The 16,538-nt window shown below is 51.1% G+C and overlaps 1 protein-coding gene across 3 annotated transcripts in view; it reads left to right on the top strand.

Moving 5' to 3' along the window:
• Positions 1–16,230, top strand: part of PPARG (peroxisome proliferator activated receptor gamma) — a 172,007-nt gene extending 155,777 nt beyond the window's left edge. For 2 of the 3 annotated variants that reach the window (XR_014064367.1, XM_081526370.1), the window contains one exon: positions 16,033–16,230. Coding sequence is in view for 2 of the 3 variants with exons in the window: in XM_081526370.1 (XP_081382496.1) it covers positions 16,033–16,127 (95 nt within the window). In the remaining variant the exon portion in view is untranslated. Of the gene's footprint in view, positions 1–12,982; positions 13,849–16,032 lie in introns of those variants that run through there. The other variant, XM_081526372.1, reaches the window with a different exon arrangement.
• Positions 16,231–16,538: the final 308 nt, after the last annotated feature.

Below are 16,538 nucleotides of genomic sequence, written 5' to 3'. Positions count from 1 at the left end.
TGAGTCTCGGGGCCGGGCAGCTGACCATGTGATTCAGAGGGAGGAGGGGGAAATTCAAGGTAAAACGACCGCTGCCCCTCTTCCTCCGTCAGAATGACTGAAACTAAGAAGACCAACCGTGGCAAGTGTGGGTGGGAATGTGGAACAGGTGGATAGATCATCCATATACTTCCAGTGGGAACACAGGGGTAGGAAAAACGTGACTGTTTGTGTATGTACAGTATGTGTCAGTCCCTCAGCCATGTCCAACTCTTTGCCTCTCCGTGGACGGTAGCCCTCCAGTCTCCTCTGCCCATGAAATTCTCCAGGCAAGAATACTGGAGTGGGTAGCCATTCTCTTCTCTAGGGGATCTTCTCAACCCAGGGATTGAACCCAGGTCTCATATTGCAGGCTGATTCTTTACCGTCTGAGCCAAAGTTAAACATAACACTTTACCATATGACCCTGGTAGCTCAGACGCTAGAGCTACTCAGGCTTCCCTGGTGGCTCAGCTGGTAAAGAATTCACCTGGAATGCCGGAGACCCCAGTTCAATTCCTGGGTCAGGAAGATTCTCTGGAGGAGGGATGGGCTACCGACTCCAGTATTATTGGGCTTCCCTGATGGTTCAGATGATGAAGAATCCACCTGCAACTCAGAAGACCTGAGTTCAATCTCTAGGTTGGGAAGATCTCCTGGAGGAGGGCATGGCAACCCTACTCCAGTATTCTTGGCCTGGATAATCTCCTCGGACAGAGGTACCTGGTGGGCTACAGTCCATGGGGTCACAAAGAGCTGGACATGACTGAGCGACTAAGCACAGCACATATGACCCAGCCATCCACCCCTGGGTACTTTCAAAAGTGATATGAAAACATTTCTGTATACAAAGGCACGTACATGAATGTTCAGAGCAGTGTTATTCACAGTGCGCCAAGAGGTGGAAACAACCCAGAGGTTCATCAGCAGATGAACAGATCAACAAAATGTGGTCTGTCCATACAATGGAATATTATTTGACCAGAAAAAAAGGATGAAGTCCTGATAGATGTTCTGTTCCATGGATGAACCTTGAAAACATTGTGCCAAGTCAAAGAAGGGAGTGACAAAAGACCACATATTTTGTGGGATTCCAAAAGTCCAAAATAGGCAAATCAATAAAGACAGGAAGTAAATGCTTGGTTACCAGGAGGGAGGAGAGAATGAGGAATGATTCAACTAATAGGGTAAGAAGTTTCTTTGGAGGGTGCTGAAAATGTTCTACAATTTATTGTGGTCATCGTTGGTTGCACCACTCTGGGAATGTATTCAACAAACCATTGTAGTCTTTGACTTTAAAAAAAAAAAACAAAACAGTTACGGTTGCCAGGGGGAAGGGATAGTTAGGGACTTCGGGAAGGTCATGAACACACTGCTGTGTTTAAAATGGATAACCAACAAAGACCTATTGTATAGCAAAGAAAATTTTGGCCGCACACCACCGCCCCCCCCGGCCCCCGTGGCACATGGGACTGTAGTTCCTCGACTAGGGATTGATCCCATGCCTTCTGCATCAGAAGGCAGTCTTAACCACTGGAGAGCCAGAGAAGTCCCCCCGTCATGCACTTTGAAAGCGTGGCTTGCGGGGGGTGTGAAGTCTGTCTCAGTAGTACAGGCGCACACTGTGATGAGGACCGTGACTCCAGCCCCACGCACGCAGGCACCCAGTGCGGAGCCCCAGGCTGCAGATCCGGCCGGGCCGCGGAATCTGGTGGGACTGGCAGTGTTTACAGCCGGTAGATGATCTCTCTGCCTACTGTAGGCTGGGCATGTGCTCTCCAGTGCCCTCGTTAGGCACTCAGGATTGACTTTAACTCAGCCTGTGCGGCTTGACGTGTCCACCCCTGGCACCCAGCCTGCAGGACCCCTGGGTGGGTGCTTAGGGTTTCGGGGACATAGCCCTGACCCAGCCTGAGCGCCTCTGAAGCCTGCTGCACCCCGTCCTTCCACGGGTGTCTGATCGTTTGATGCCCCCAGGCTAGCAAGTTATGGCCGCCGAGTTTAAGAATCAGCAGAGAGCAGACCTCCGGCCGGGCCCCACAGTCAGTGTGAGATGGCTCTGACGTGCCAGTGCACCCTCTTTGGCATGACAGCGAGCCTTACCGTGCCGGCGCTGGCATTAACTTTAATCTGTAAGCTTGTCACCTTACTCCCACCATGACTCTATAAAGAGGACATCCCACAAGGACCCCTGGGTACCTACTGGCTGTTGTGTACCTTGCCCGAGGCGATCAGCCGTATGTGTAGAGTGTAGAGGGGACCCCAGTCGGCTGGGCGCTCAGACCCAACAGCTGGCTGAGCCAGAAGGGCCAGGGTGTCACCTGCTCCTACCACACCTGTAACCAGGAGAAGGCAGAGGGCAAAGGACACAGGGCTTGCCGGAGGGCCGGCCAGACGGAGCTGGGCTGTTCACCCCATGACCCTCAGGCCGGTTACACTGGCTGCAAATCAGGAGCTCAGAGCAGCAGGGTTCTTACCCTGTGACAGGCGAGAAGAAAGAACAGAAACACCACAGGCATTTCTGACCTGGAGAGTTAGGTTTAGAAAATTACTAGGCAGAAAATTACCGCACTGATAGAGAAGATGGGAGGGAAGAGAGGAGGGAGGGAAGAGAGGAGGGCAGGCAGAGAGGGAGGGAAGGAAAGAAGGAAGAGTCTTCTCGGCTCAGTGAATATTTGGCAGATGAGTGATTTTATTTCCTAGTTGGTTGTTTTTGGAGACATCAAATGGCAACCCACTCCAGCATTCTTGCCTGGGAAATCCCACAGACAGAGGAGCCTGGCGGGCTACAGTCCATGGGGTCGCAAAGAGTCAGGCTCGACTGAGTAACTGAGCGCGCAGTAATGGTCCAGCTCTGTTCAAAGTAGTTCTGGAACCTTCTTATTGAAGAAAACCCCAGCGGCCAGGCGTTTAGCTCCCCAAGATCCTGCCCGGCTCAATTCTTGGCTGATCCCCATGCCCTCCGCCCCAGCAGCGTCTCTCATCCCACTTCCTATTTAGTGGAGACTCAAAATCGAGGTTTATCCATTTAAACGGCGTTGGGCTGGGCTCGCTCATAGACGTAGATTCAGCCCATTGTACTATGTACAAGTCACTTTGAACCTCATGGAAGAAGTGCAAAAGATAAGTTGGTGTATCCTTGCCAAGCAGTGAAGGGAAGTGTAGTGGGCATCTCTAAGCGCCCACTACCTGCCTGATGCTCTGCACATTGCTGTCCTCACAAGGGCAGCTCTGAGGACCTCAAGGGCCACCCGCCTCCTGCCAGCTTGGGGGGGGGGTCACAACACAAGGTCACGCAGGTGCAGGCCCCAGAATTCTCCAGACTTTGAGAGTGGGGTGCTTTTTCTTTTTATCTGTTTTGGCCTCTGCTGATGGCAGGCGATAGTGCTTTCTCCATGCAGGCCAGCTTTCAGACATTCCAGGGGGGCCTTTCATCCTGTGGATCCTGCGGGAAGTTCTCATTCATTTTCTTTATATCACAGCCTAAAAACCAAAGACACAGGAAACCATATTCACTGTGAAGATGAATTCAAGCGTACCCATCAAAAGAAGTCTGTAGAATTTTTGAAAACACATTTACCAATTCCTTCCTCCTCTTTTCATTACTGCAAAGTGCATACTCTTTTCGGGTGTTAGGACACAGACGGCTACCACTCAGCTGCCATTTCTGCCTCCTTACCAGTCCTCAAGCATCTGGCGAAGCCTCTCTGGAGAGGCTGGAGGCTGTGTGCTGGGCCAGGTGGGTACAGACATGAGTAAGACCCAGGCCCCCTGGGGGCGATAAGGCACACTCACTAAACAGCAGTGCACGCCAGGCCTAGGCTGATAAGGGCTGTGGGAAAGGCTGAGATAAAAGGTCATGAGAGTATGGAGCAGCGGGAGGGCCTGCACACCCAGGGGAATCAGGCAAGGCCGAAGGATGGGACCAAACTGGATACAGAGACTCAGCGAAGGCCGACATCCCTCCAGGCCGAGGGCCCCACGGCTGCCAGGGGTGGTCCCGGGCTGGACCCCTGCGTACCTGTCCCGTTATCCTGCCCCCTGGCACCTCCTTTCAGATGAGCAAACTGAGGCCCCACAAGGTTAAGCTCAAGGTCACAGGAGGGTTCCAGAAGCAGGCTGGGAATCCCTCTCTGTCTGAAGCCAGAGCCCTCGCTCTTAGATCAACTCACCCTTTTCAAAGAACTTTTTGAACGCGTTATCCCACCGATCTTCCTGTCCCCGAGTTTCTCTATGTCTCACCAGCCGGTTGGCACAGATGAGTCATTCTGCCCGTAACAGTGTGAAGCTCACTTGCCCGGCCCCGCCCCCTCCCCCCGCTGCCCCTGGCCCTGGGCCTCCGGCCAAGGCTCACCCCTGCTGGCTGCTGTGCCCTGGGGTGTCCATGGCCACGTCATGCTCCCTCACCACCTCCGTCAAAGTTCACCCCCCAGGAAGGCAGTCAGTGGAAGGCCCCAGCCTCTGCCCAGGTGAGACCCACCCCCTTGGAGACACCTTCCCCACCCAGCGAGCTAAGCAGGCAGCATGTGGCATCCGGCATCACTGCTGGCATCACTCCTCTGTAGACCTTCCTCGTCTTCTCTGGGGAAGGAAGGAGGCTCAGTTCAATTCCCTGAACAGCAGCCAAACGTGATGGTGAACCATGGAATCAAGGGAGATGTGTCAGTCTGGCCCCTGATAAGACAGGTTGCATCAGCAGTTAGACCCCAGGCCTCCTCCGCATGAGGAGAGCACCACGAGGGAACCATACCGCTCTGGGTAGGGCTGGTCCCCTAGCGGGGGAGAGACCTGTGTGGCCGCCATCCACACAGGCACTCACGCGGCCCGGATCCCAGGCTCAGAGCTGCATCAGCATCAACCCCATACGTGTGCGTGTGTGCTCGGTCACTTCAGAGTCATGTCCAGCTCTTTGCGACCCCGTGGATTATAGCCCGTCAGGCTCCTCTGTCCGTGGGATTTCCCAGGCAATAATACTGGAGTGGGTTGCTGTTCCCTTCTCCAGGGGATCTTCCCAACCCAGGGATCGAACGTGCGTCTCTCTTATGTCTCCTGCATTGGCGGGCAGGTTCTTTTCCCCTAGTGCCCCCTGGGAAGCCCTCAACCCCATTCATTCTCCCTCAAAGCCAGCTGGGGCAGGGACCTGTGTTATCTCCACAGTAGAGAGGAAACCTTGAGGCTCAGAGAGGTGGAGTTGCTCACCCCAGGTCACACAGCTCATAAGAGGTGGAATCGGCAAAGCTGGATCTGAGGGCTGGTGCTCTTGGTTGTCCTCACAGAAGTGGGGCCAGTAGATCTCGGCGTGGAAAACCAGCTCCGTCCCTTCCCAAATCAGGACTCTGGGGCTGGAGTCATGTTGTTATATCCCAAACTGCACAGTCAACTGGAACAAGAATTCCTGCCCCTCAAATGAAGCTATGGGCTTCCCTGGTGTCTCAGATGGTAAAGAATCCGCCTGCAGGAGACCCAGGTTCGATCCCTGAGTTGGGAAGATCCCCTGGAAAAGGGAACGGCAACCCACTCCAGTATTCTTGCCTGGGAAATCCCACGGACAGAGGAGCCTGGCGGGCTACAGTTCATGGGGTCGCAAAGAGGCAGACATGACTGAGCCACTAACACAACAACAGCACAAGTAAAACCATGTGGATGGTCTCCAAGTTCACAGAAAAAGTTCACGTGGATGGTCAGAGCTGTTTCAGTCACACGTCTTTCTCCAGTACGGTTTTCAGAAGCCTTGGGAGCCCCGTGTCCCTGGTCCCCTCCAGAGGGCAGCGAGTCATGATATCTGGCCGACCAGGCACCGTGACTGTGACCGTGAAGATCATCCGACCTGGCGGGCGCTCTTGTGTGATCCCAACCCAACATACCTGCTCTCTGACAGAGAAGAGAACCACAGCCCAAGGAGGGGACATGTCCTGCCTTAGGTGACCCAGGCAGTGTGTGACCAGCCCAAGACCCAGGTCCAGGGGTCCCAACGCCAGGGTGCTTCACTGTGACTTGTATGAGTTTCTCATTCTCCATTTTCTCAGTGGTTCGCAGCCCGACAGCATATCTGAAATGCCTGGGATACTGCCTGGGCCCTGCCCGACACAGTTACATTTTGGAGAGGGGACAAGCGGGCAGACTTCGACTCTAGAAAATGCCCAGGGATCCACCTAGAGGAGCCTGAGGTGGACCTGGAACAAGGGGAGAATTGAAACCGTGGGGCGGGGGGAGCTGGAGGTTAGCTGGTCCGTCTTCCCCTCCGTCTCCTTCCCCTCCAGCCCACTAGGAACTGGCCTCCAGCCTCCCTCTTGGTCTGGGACCCTTAGGTGTTGGGGGTGAGATCTCTGTGCGGCCCCTCCCTCACTGGTGTCTTGCCAGCCTGGCGCATACCAGTGTCAGTCGCTCAGTCGTGTCTGACCTTTTGCAACCCCTACTGTGGCCCACCAGGCTCCTCTGTCCATGAGATTCTCCAGGCAAGAAGACGGGAGTGGGTTGCCATTTCCTCCTCCAGGGGATCTTCCCCACCCAGGGATTGAACCTGGATCTCCCGCATTGCAGGTGGATTCCTTACCAACTGAGCCACCAGGGAAGCCCAGCACATACTAGGTGCTCCCTAAACATTTGGTGAACAGATTCACCCAGAGGGCCCCCAGGCACTCCTTCCACACCAGGATTGCACCATTGTCTGCTGCAGGAGTAAGGCAGGACTCGCCCAGCCCAGCAGGTAGCATGACACGCCCATCAGCAGCGCTTTGGGTGCCTCTTATATCACCCCTTTCCCAGCAGTATGTATTAACTTAAAGAAATCCTTTCTACTTTAATAGCTAGAAAACAATCTCGGTTTTGGTTTGAATTTGCATTTCTTTGAATGCTGGTGAGGATGAACTTTTTTTTTCATGTGCTTCTTAGTCATTTGTATTGCTTCTTCTGTGAATTGTCTGTTCCCAATTTACTAATTTGCAACGAGAAACACAACTGCCAAAGGGACCGGATACACGTGTCCCCCAGCCAACACCCCAGCTCCCTGTGGGCGCCCTGCATGGGGAGGCCAAATTCTAATCAGAACGAGGCTTGGTGAGCACAGAATGAGTGAAGGGAGGGGCCGGTTATGCCATTCCAGGGTTTCAGGACATCGGAGCAAGCTGGACCTACCGCCGGGATGCCCCCGAATGATCCTTGGCCAGGACAGCATCCTCCGTTTTCTGTCCTGCACTTCTCTGGCTGCCCAGCCGTTCTTCAGACGAACAACGGTCTCTCTTTAGAAACATTGCTACATTCATCTCCCACTCCCCCTGGCCTGGGAGCCCTCCTGGGTCCATGCTTGAACTCTCAAGGCGGTTGGTCTTCATTCCTAATTCCTCTGCCTCCTTGGACTGCCTCTACATGCCTTGGGGATTCACAAAGTGTAGCTGATCATTTTTAGGGTGTTGTCTTGGAGTCGCCCCCTCCTGTAAGTGAAAGCAGCTTCAGGGTCTCTGTGAGACTCCACACACAGGTTCCGTGTTTAGAACAGTTCTGTCCTTGTGCAATTTTTTCGAGGCTTTTCTCGGACTCTCCTGGAGGGCTCTGACCTCCAGGTTAAGGTCCATTGGGCAGAGAGGACCTTGACAGTGCAGAACAGCCGCCCGAGAAGTCAGAACTGCAGGAACCAGTGAGACGGGCTTCAGGCAGGCATGTGGTTCGGGGGTGAGGGGGGGCGCCTGGAGCAGCGAGGACAGGAGGATTTCATTCAAGGGTGGGAAGAGGAGGAGGACTTAGGTGGGGAGGCCTGGGGATCTCTGGCCTGGAACATGGAGCTGCCTTCTTCCTGGGGCCTCTCAGAGCCTCTGTATCCTCTTCTGCCCTCTGGCATCTAGGGAGGTCTTTGGAACCCCAATCTGACCGAGTCATTCCCCTCCTTCAACCTTTCCTGCGTCCCTCTGTATAGCGCTCCAGGCCTTTCACAGCCTGCTCCTGACTCTCCCTTCCAGGCCCGCTTCTCTTCCCCAGCAGACTGCTGGATCACTCCTGAATATTCCCTTGTGTGTTCAGACCTCTGGGCCTTTGTTCAGGCGGGGCCTTCAGCCTGTGGTTCCTTCCTGACTTGGCCGGTCAGTCCTCATTCCTTAAGTCCCAGCTCAAGCATCTACTCCTCTGTGAAGCCTTTCCTGAGCCCTGCCCCCTGCCCCGAAACCCTTCGTTGTAGCGTTTGCCACGTTTTCAAGAGTAACTTTTCCAAGCACCGGCTCCGGCTGGACCCTGAGAACTTTGATGTCATATACGATGTGTGGTTTCTGTGAATGTCCTAACCTCCCCCTCGGGGCCACACAGAGCGGGGGCTGGATGAACAAGAAGGTGGCTGTTGCTTGCACACATGCTCCTGGGGAAGCACCAAGCCGAGAGGACAAGGAGCCTGGGACCTGACTCTGGCCTCCAGGACCTGGGGCAAATTCCTCCTCAGTTCGCTTCTCTGGAGAAGGAGAATGCGGAGACCCAGCTGTCCTCAAGGTCTTTTATTAAGACTTAACCTAGTGGGCTTCCCTGGTGGCCAGTGGTAAGAAGTCCACCTGTCAGTGCAGGAGATGAGGGTTCGATCCCTGATCTGGGAAGATCCCCCACGCTGTGGAGCCACTAGGCTCATGGGCCACCACTATCGAGAGTGTGCTCTAGAGTCCGGAAACTGCAGCTTACAAGCCCACGTACTGCAACTACTGAAGCCCGCCCTCACCCTGGAGCCCAGGCTTCACAAGAGAAGCCCGCCCACTGCAGCTAGGGGATGGCCCCCACTCACCGCAATTGGAAAAGGGGCTGACACAGCAATGAAGACCCAGCACAGCCAAAAATAAAAAAATAAACAAAATTATTGAAAAAAGAAAAAAGACCCCACATAAGGTACTATTCTAGAAGTAAACGTGTTACAATGATTATATAGTGTATATAATAAAAATCATGTTGCATAAATATGTCTGGTAGAATGAAAATATCAAAACAAAGCCCTTACAGTTACTTGCAGTCTGATTCTAGAACCAAGGAAGAGGCAGGACCGAGACCTCTTGGTGGGGTAGAATTTGAACCTCAGGAGAGTGAGGTATTGCGTTACAAGAAACACGATGCTGCTCTTGGCCCCAGAGAGTAGGTGTGGTGAAGCGAAATAAAGGTGGATGTGAGAGTCAGGCAGAGCACAGCTCAAACCCTAGCTCCACAACCCTTGCGCTATGGGACCTTTAGCAAGGCCCGTTACCTCTCTGATCCTTCAAGATGAGACATTGTCTAGCTATCCCAGAGAGGTGCTGTGAGGACTCGGTTGGAGGCAGGACTCCATGACTACTGGGACTCCCTTCTGTTTCATCCCAAGGAATGTAAGCTATAAGAAAAGGGAGCTTGGACATGGGGCCTCATCCTTCTCAGCCTCCGTTTTCTTGAATGCCTAGCCAGGGTTGCCAGGCGGGCTGACTTGAGGTGAAGTGAGATTGTGGGTGCAGAGAACTGCACTCAGATCTTCAGTGAACATTAGCTTCCCTCCTGGCCTGGCAGGGGGGCATCTTCTCAGGTTGAAAGCTGCAGAGCAGCCCTGTCTTCTCGGGCAGAGAGCTTAGGACAAGGCGTTCAGAGCTGTGGAGGCAGCTGAGAAGGAGGCACGGTCAAGAATAGGAGTCAGAGGCTCTGGAACACGTGACCATTTGCCTTCTCCCATCAGAAAATGCTCTTAAACAAACAGCAAGTTTCCTCCATTAATAAGGCCTGTGGAATGCAGATGCGATTTTTTTTCCTTCTCCTTTTTCTGCTGATTAAGTTCCCCCAAAACCCCCTTAAGAATTTTAATAAGAAATGCAAAAATCAACAAAAGTCCAGCAAACCCTTTCCTGTTATTAAATAAAGGGAAAGTAAATATTGCAAATTGGACATATTTCATAAGAGGATGTTTTGTTTGGGTGAAAAAAAATGAGAAAAGAAAAAGCTATTTGCTTTCTGGCAGCAAATACATGTCTTTGCTGAATTTTGGTTTCAAATCTGATGACTGGGGCATTATTTCTGGCTTGCCTGGAATCCAGGCCTTTTGACTTCTGAGGCGGACGTGCCCAGGAGAGAGGAAGGCCAGGTTTGGGCCACCTCGGGCTTCTCCTCCTGCCTCTCCTATGAGCAGACCAATGAATTCTTCAACCACCCAGGAAATGACAACCCTGAGCTCAGAGAGGGGGCCAGGTGTGGGGGTTCACACACAAGAGCAACTTGGAACAAAGAAAATTTCTATGAGGAAGAGAAAAAAAGCAGAACAAAACCCCAAATTCTCCTTTTTAGGATATGAGACCATCAAGCATATCTTATCAATACAGCACAGCGGCCGTCCAGTTAGGCAGCGTGTGTGTGCTAAGTCACTTCAGTCGTGTCCAACTCTCTTTGACCCTATGGACCATAGCCCCCCAGACTCCTCTGCCCGTGGGATTCTCCAGGCAAGAATACTGGGGTGGGTTGCCATGCGCTCCTCCTCCAGGGGATCTTTCTGATCCAGGGATCAAACCAGCGTCTTAACGTCTGCTGCACTGGCAGGCAGGTTCTTTACCACCAGCGCCACCTGGCAAGCCCAAAGTCAGCCAGAGCTGGGTCTGATTCCTACCTCTGCCACTTCTTAGCTGGATTACCTTGGGTCAGTTACATAACTTCTCCGACTCAGTCTTCTTATCTTCAAAATGGGAATAATAAAAGTATTCACTAACGGAGCTGTTGGGAGGAATAAGTGAGTGGGAAAATGAGCCAATACAAGGAAAATGAGACTAAAACCAAACCAGTCAGTCCTAAAGGAAATCAGTCCTGAATATTCATTGGAAGGGCTGATGCTGAAGCTGAAGCTCCAATACTTTGGCCACCTGAGGTGAAGAAGTGACTCATTGGAAAAGACCCTGATGCTGGCAAAGATTGAAGTCAGGAGGAGAAGGGGACGATAGAGGGTGAGATGATTGGATGGTATCACCCACTGGATGGACATGACTTTGAGCAAGCTGTGATGGACAGGGAAGCCTGGCATTCTGCAGTCCATGGGGTTGCAAAGAGTCGGACACAACTGAGCGACTGAACTGAACTGACATGGATCTTTTTTTTATTTTGTATGATAGGACAAATGTAAAGAATGAGGAAAAGTGAGAAGACTGTTTCTGTGTAGTGATCGATAGTTTGCAGAGTACTAAAGACCTGCCACACTGGGCACCACAGCCCCGGGAGACGGGCAGAGTGAAAACTGCCTTCAGTTTCTGTTTGCGGCACCTGCTGTTGCAAGTGGGGGTGTGACCCCTCCAGGCCACACATTAAGTGGTCCATGTGATCATGAGTCCAGAGAAAATGACCAAAGGGAAGGGACAGAGGGAGAGAAGCCAGAGGGTGTAGCCATGTCTAGCCACACAGGAGCTGTATCTTCCAGGGGCCCCTGCATCCTGTCCTGGTCCCCTCTGCCCACTTTCTGGAGTCCCCACGGCCTCACTGGCTGCCCACTGTTCCCTGGCAGGCATGGCAGTCACAGGATGCTGGGACCACTTGGGTGTTGCCAGGATGAGCTGTTACTCTGCAATTGCTGGTGTCCTGGACCCTGCCAGCCACAACCCTGTAACACCAGAGCCAGGCCTGTGCATTTCTGGCCAAATTTGTCCACCCCTTCCTCTGATCACCTTGCCCCAGGGTCCTCTCCTGCCCTCTCAGAGTACGGGCAACCACCATCTTCAAACTGCTGATCCTAAACAGGAAAATTATTTAGGTTTTGTCATTTCCTGTCTTTATATGTATCCAGCTACCTGAAGCATCTTTTCTGTGCAAAAATTAAAACAGAAATCAATATACCAAATTAACAATCACCTATATTTCTACCCCTATGTTTGCTTCTGTAGTTTTATTTTTCTTTAAAAAATAAAATGTAAAGCTAAAAATCCCTTATGTATTGCCCAAGGCCCACAGATAACTAATGAATTTGGTGCATAACCTTCCTGTTGTTTTAAAATAGTTTAGCATACCTATGCATACACTGAGGTGAGGCCTTGATACTGTTTGGGCTGTGTTTTGACTTAATGGAAAGGTATCATAGGATTCATATCATTCTGCATCTTGCCTTTGTCAGCAAACATGTTTGTGAAATCTGTCCATGCTAATGAGCTCAGAAGAGCTAACTTATGGCTGAGACTACTTTTCCACTTTATAAATCCTCTGTACCATGTTCTGTATGTCCATTCTTCTAGGGATGGACATTTAGGTAGTTTCCTTTTTTAATTACAAACCATCATGCTTTGATTAAAAAAAAAAAAATCTTCGTATGTGACCCAGTTTTTTCTAGGAAATTTACCCAGACGTCGAAAACACAGGGAGGAGTAGGCTTATGTGGGATCAAGTTCCTCCTCCTGTGGTGAACCCCAGTGTGACCTTGGGCAAGTCATTTCAGCTCTCTGAGTCTGTTTTCTTACCTGTAAAACCATTGTGTGATAACCCCTAATTCACTGAGTGGCTGTCAGAGAATCATATGAGACGGTCTCTCAAAAGCAGCTGGAATCAGGCAAATGGTAGGAATCCAGCAGCTCCCACCATCCACGCTGCGGGTTTTTCTAGCAGCCAACGTAGGATCTAAAGGTAACACGGGCACTTTGCCCCAGGGACCCTGGGCCCAGCAAAGCGCAGCCTTGGGGGCTCTCACAGCCCGCACCCCTTAAACACGCTGCCAGCTCTATCTCCCTGCCTAGCCTGGTGTCAGCTCCGTAAATAACTGAGCAAATGTGTCCCTCAGCATCTCAGTGGCCTCAGATGTGAAATGGGATGGCAGCACCTCCTCCCAAGGGCTGCTGTGAGACTAAATTGCTGGAGAATGTCTGCAGGGTGCTTGTTAAAATGGAACGCCCAGTCCTGCACATCCTGAACCTTTTCTCCTTCACAGCAGAGAAATGATCTGAGGTTTCATCCTGCCGGCCGGGGGAAGCTGGACTGCAGTCCCTCGATTGATTTTCCTTTCCAGCCCTGGTGTTTTCTGTTGCAGATGCTGCGGGTAAACGCATAGAACCTTTTGCTGGATCGCTGCTGTGTTGGTTTTCCTCGCTGAAAACTGGAGGCTGAGTAGTTGAAATTTGCTAAAATATTGCCATCTAGTGGCCTGCGCGGAAATACTGCAGGGCTTTCAACCCTTCTGAGAAAAACAATGGGGCGAGAGCTGGGGCCGCCCTGCCCGGCTCACAGACGCCGGTGGCTCCCCATTGTCTGTGGGGTAAAGTCCAAACGCCCAGCCTGGAATTCAAGCGCCTGCGAGATCGGGTCCCGCCCAGCCTATCGGACCTTATCGGCAGCTTCGACCTCCTGCCCTGCCAGGCCCAGCTCCTTTCCTGCTCCAGAAAGTTCAGGCCCACACCTCCTGGCACATGGGCCTGCCCTGTGCCCCCGACTGTCTGCCGTCTCCCTCCTCCTCCACGCTCACCCTTCTCCAGGATCAGCTCAAAGGCCACCTCTTCCTGGAAGCCTCCCGGATTCTTCAGCCCATCTGAGTCTTCCCTGATCTCCCCCCAACACTCCCTGTGGAGCATTTCTGTATTTCCATGCCCCAGGTGGCACAGTGGTACAGAACCTGCCTCAGTTCAGGAGTCATAAGAGACATGAGTGTGATTCCTGTGTCAGGAAGATGCTTGGAGAAGAAAATGGCAACCCACTCTAGGATTGTTGCCTGGAGAATCCCATGGACAGAGGAGCCTGGCGGGCTTCAGTCCACGGACTTGAAAAAGAGTCAAGACATCCCTGAACATGCACACAAACACACATACACGTACGTGTCAAGCTGTGCTTTTGTCAATGCACTGCCCTCCTGTATCAAACATGATGGATAAAAATAAATGCAAGACCCGTGGTGCGTCACCTGACCTCCCTTACATCCTAGCTCTGAAAACCTGGGCGGGGAGGGAACCTCACCTGTGAAATACCAGTGAGAACACCTCTCTCACAGAACTGTGGTGAGAGTCAAGATCAGATGCTGAGTGGCTAGCACATGTAAAGGCCTGATAAATTACTAGGGTGGTCAGATGAAATACAAGGCACCCAACTGATTCTGAATTTCAGATAAATGATTTTTATTTATTCTAGTATACATATATCCCAAATAGTACATGTAGCTTCTGTGTTACATTTCACAGATGTTAAGGATTATTGTTCATTTTGTTAGATGTGCTAATGAAATTGGGAATATATATTTATACAGTCAGTCCCCATTATTGGCACATTCTGCATTTGCAAATTCACCTGCTGGCTAAAATTTAGTTGTAATGTTGAAACCAATATTCATAGTACTAGGTCACTTACAGACACGCACATGCGTAGAGAGGAGAAAAATTTGAGTCTCCCAGTAAGCATGTTCTTAGCTGACGTCAGCAGCTGATACTCTGTCTTGTTTCAGCTCTCATGTCATAAACAGGTGTGCTTTTTGCCATCTCTTTAGTGCCATGCTTTTCATATTTTTGTGCTTTGTGTTGGTGATTTTCAAATGGACCCCCAAGCAGAGTGCTGAGGTGCTGCCCAGTGTTCCTAAGCCCAGCCCAGTGGTCCTAAGCCAAGAAGGCTGTGCTGTGTCTTAGGAGAAGATATACATATAAGATGCGCTTGGTTCACTTGTGAGTTATACAGATGTGGGCCATGAGTTTAATGCTGATAAATCTACTGTAGACATTAAGCAAAATGTTTTTAAGCAGAAGCACAGATAAAACAAGGTTGCATATCAATTGGGTTGATGAAAATGTTGTGACAGGAGGCTGGCGGGAACCTACCTATGTTTCCCCTAGAAGCAGTGATTCAGTATTCTCTAATTCAGTGTTCATGGTGATTTTACAGAACTACTGTGAATAACAAGAAGCAACTATATATATGTATGTAATAAAATTTAAATTCTTACATGTTAGAGTCACATATCAAAATAAAAAGTGTGAAATTATATGATGCTTTAAAACACCCTAGCAGTGGGAGAGAAGTGTGTTTATAGACAGTATAAAAGAATCAAGATACCAAAGGTTGAAGATGCTGGAAGTGATGCGGTATTAGGTATTCTCTCTCCTTTTGTGTATGTTTGAAAAGGACCATAACAAAAGGTCTAAAATACACACTGTTGGGAATTCCCTGGTGGCCTAGTGGTTAGGATTCTGGGCTTTCACTGCCATGGCCCGGGTTCAGTCCCTGCTCAGGGAACTGAGATCCTACGTGGCATGTGGGGGCAGGGGAGAAGGGACAAACAAACCACCAAGAAGAAAATCTTGAGGGAAGACTATCTCGTTCATTAGCTTTCACTCAGGACCCTCTGTGGGGACAGGACTCCAGATCATGGCCCCTGAGATCCCATCGTGGGATCCAAAGCCCTTGAGTGCAGAGCACCCACAGAGGTTGCCCAGACCTGGCTCTAGTCTCAGCTTCCCCTCAGACTTGCTCTGTTACCTCTGGCGACTCTGAGCCTTTTTCCTTACCAGATAAATAAGGAAGTTGAACTGGACAACCTCTCCGTTCTCTTTCATTTCAAAAATTCTCTCCTTCCAACTCCAGTATTTCCTCCATCGCCTTGTTCTGGTGCAATATTACAGCCCTCCTCCAGCTGTCTCTTCCCAACCCAGTCCATCCCGGCACCACCATTCTGCAAATCTTGCTGAAGTTCTCCCTTTTTTGCAACGTTCTAACCAGGAAGCTACTCTGATCTCAATTTCTCTAAAGTCTGAACTCCTCAGCTGAGCAGTCAAGGCCCCTGCAGGCACAGTACCCACTAAGTGCCACGTCTGGGGCTCTTTCTGCCAGGAGTTCACAGTCCAGTTAAGGAGGAACAGGAATTAGGGACATCACAGGGGTCACCAAGTCTTCCCTGGTGGCTCAGTCGGTAAAGAATCTGCCTACAGTGTGGGAGACCTGGGTTCAATCCCTTTGTCAGGAAGATCCCTTTGAGAAGGGAATGACAACCCACTCCAGTATTCTTGCCTGGAGAAGTCCATGAATGGAGGAGCCTGGTGGGCCACAATCCATGGAGTCACAAAGAGTCGGACACGACTGAGTGACACTTCCACTACTTTTTTTCAGGGGGCACCAGACTATCCCAAAACACAGAGGAATGTCACCCAAGGCAGCCTAGGGAGGCAAGAGGAAGTGTCCTGAAGAAGAGAGGTCTGAGCTGAGACCTACAGGGCGACCAGGAGTCACTGCTGCAGACCTGGGAGAAGGATGTTCCAGGTGGAGGCCACAGTGTTCATGAAGGCCTGGAGACAAGAGAAGGTTGGGGTAGGTCTGGGTTTCAGAGCCCGTCACACTCAGCCTCATTAATCTCTCTGGCATTATCTGCCACCCTTTCCTGCCACCTGCCTTCCCCACTGCCCAGCATGTGTGGTATGTGTGCTGGGGACCCTGGGATTCATTTTAGGAAGGTATATATTGCATTCCCTACCAGGCCTCCTTTAAAATAACCAGGTAGGAGAAGCTTTTATAATTCCCAAGGCACCTTTGTTTTGCTCATCCCTGATGATCCTGACGACCCATTTTTCAACAGAGAAAACTGTGGTTCAGAAAGTTCAGTTCAGTTTAGTCGCTCA

The sequence above is a fragment of the Giraffa tippelskirchi genome, chromosome 9 (assembly GCF_054371585.1).
Source record: "Giraffa tippelskirchi isolate mGirTip1 chromosome 9, T2T-mGirTip1v1.2.pri, whole genome shotgun sequence".
Taxonomy (NCBI): Eukaryota; Metazoa; Chordata; class Mammalia; order Artiodactyla; family Giraffidae; genus Giraffa; species Giraffa tippelskirchi.
The sequence above is the reverse complement of the archived record's forward strand: the minus strand, read 5'-3'. Positions and strand labels throughout refer to the sequence as shown.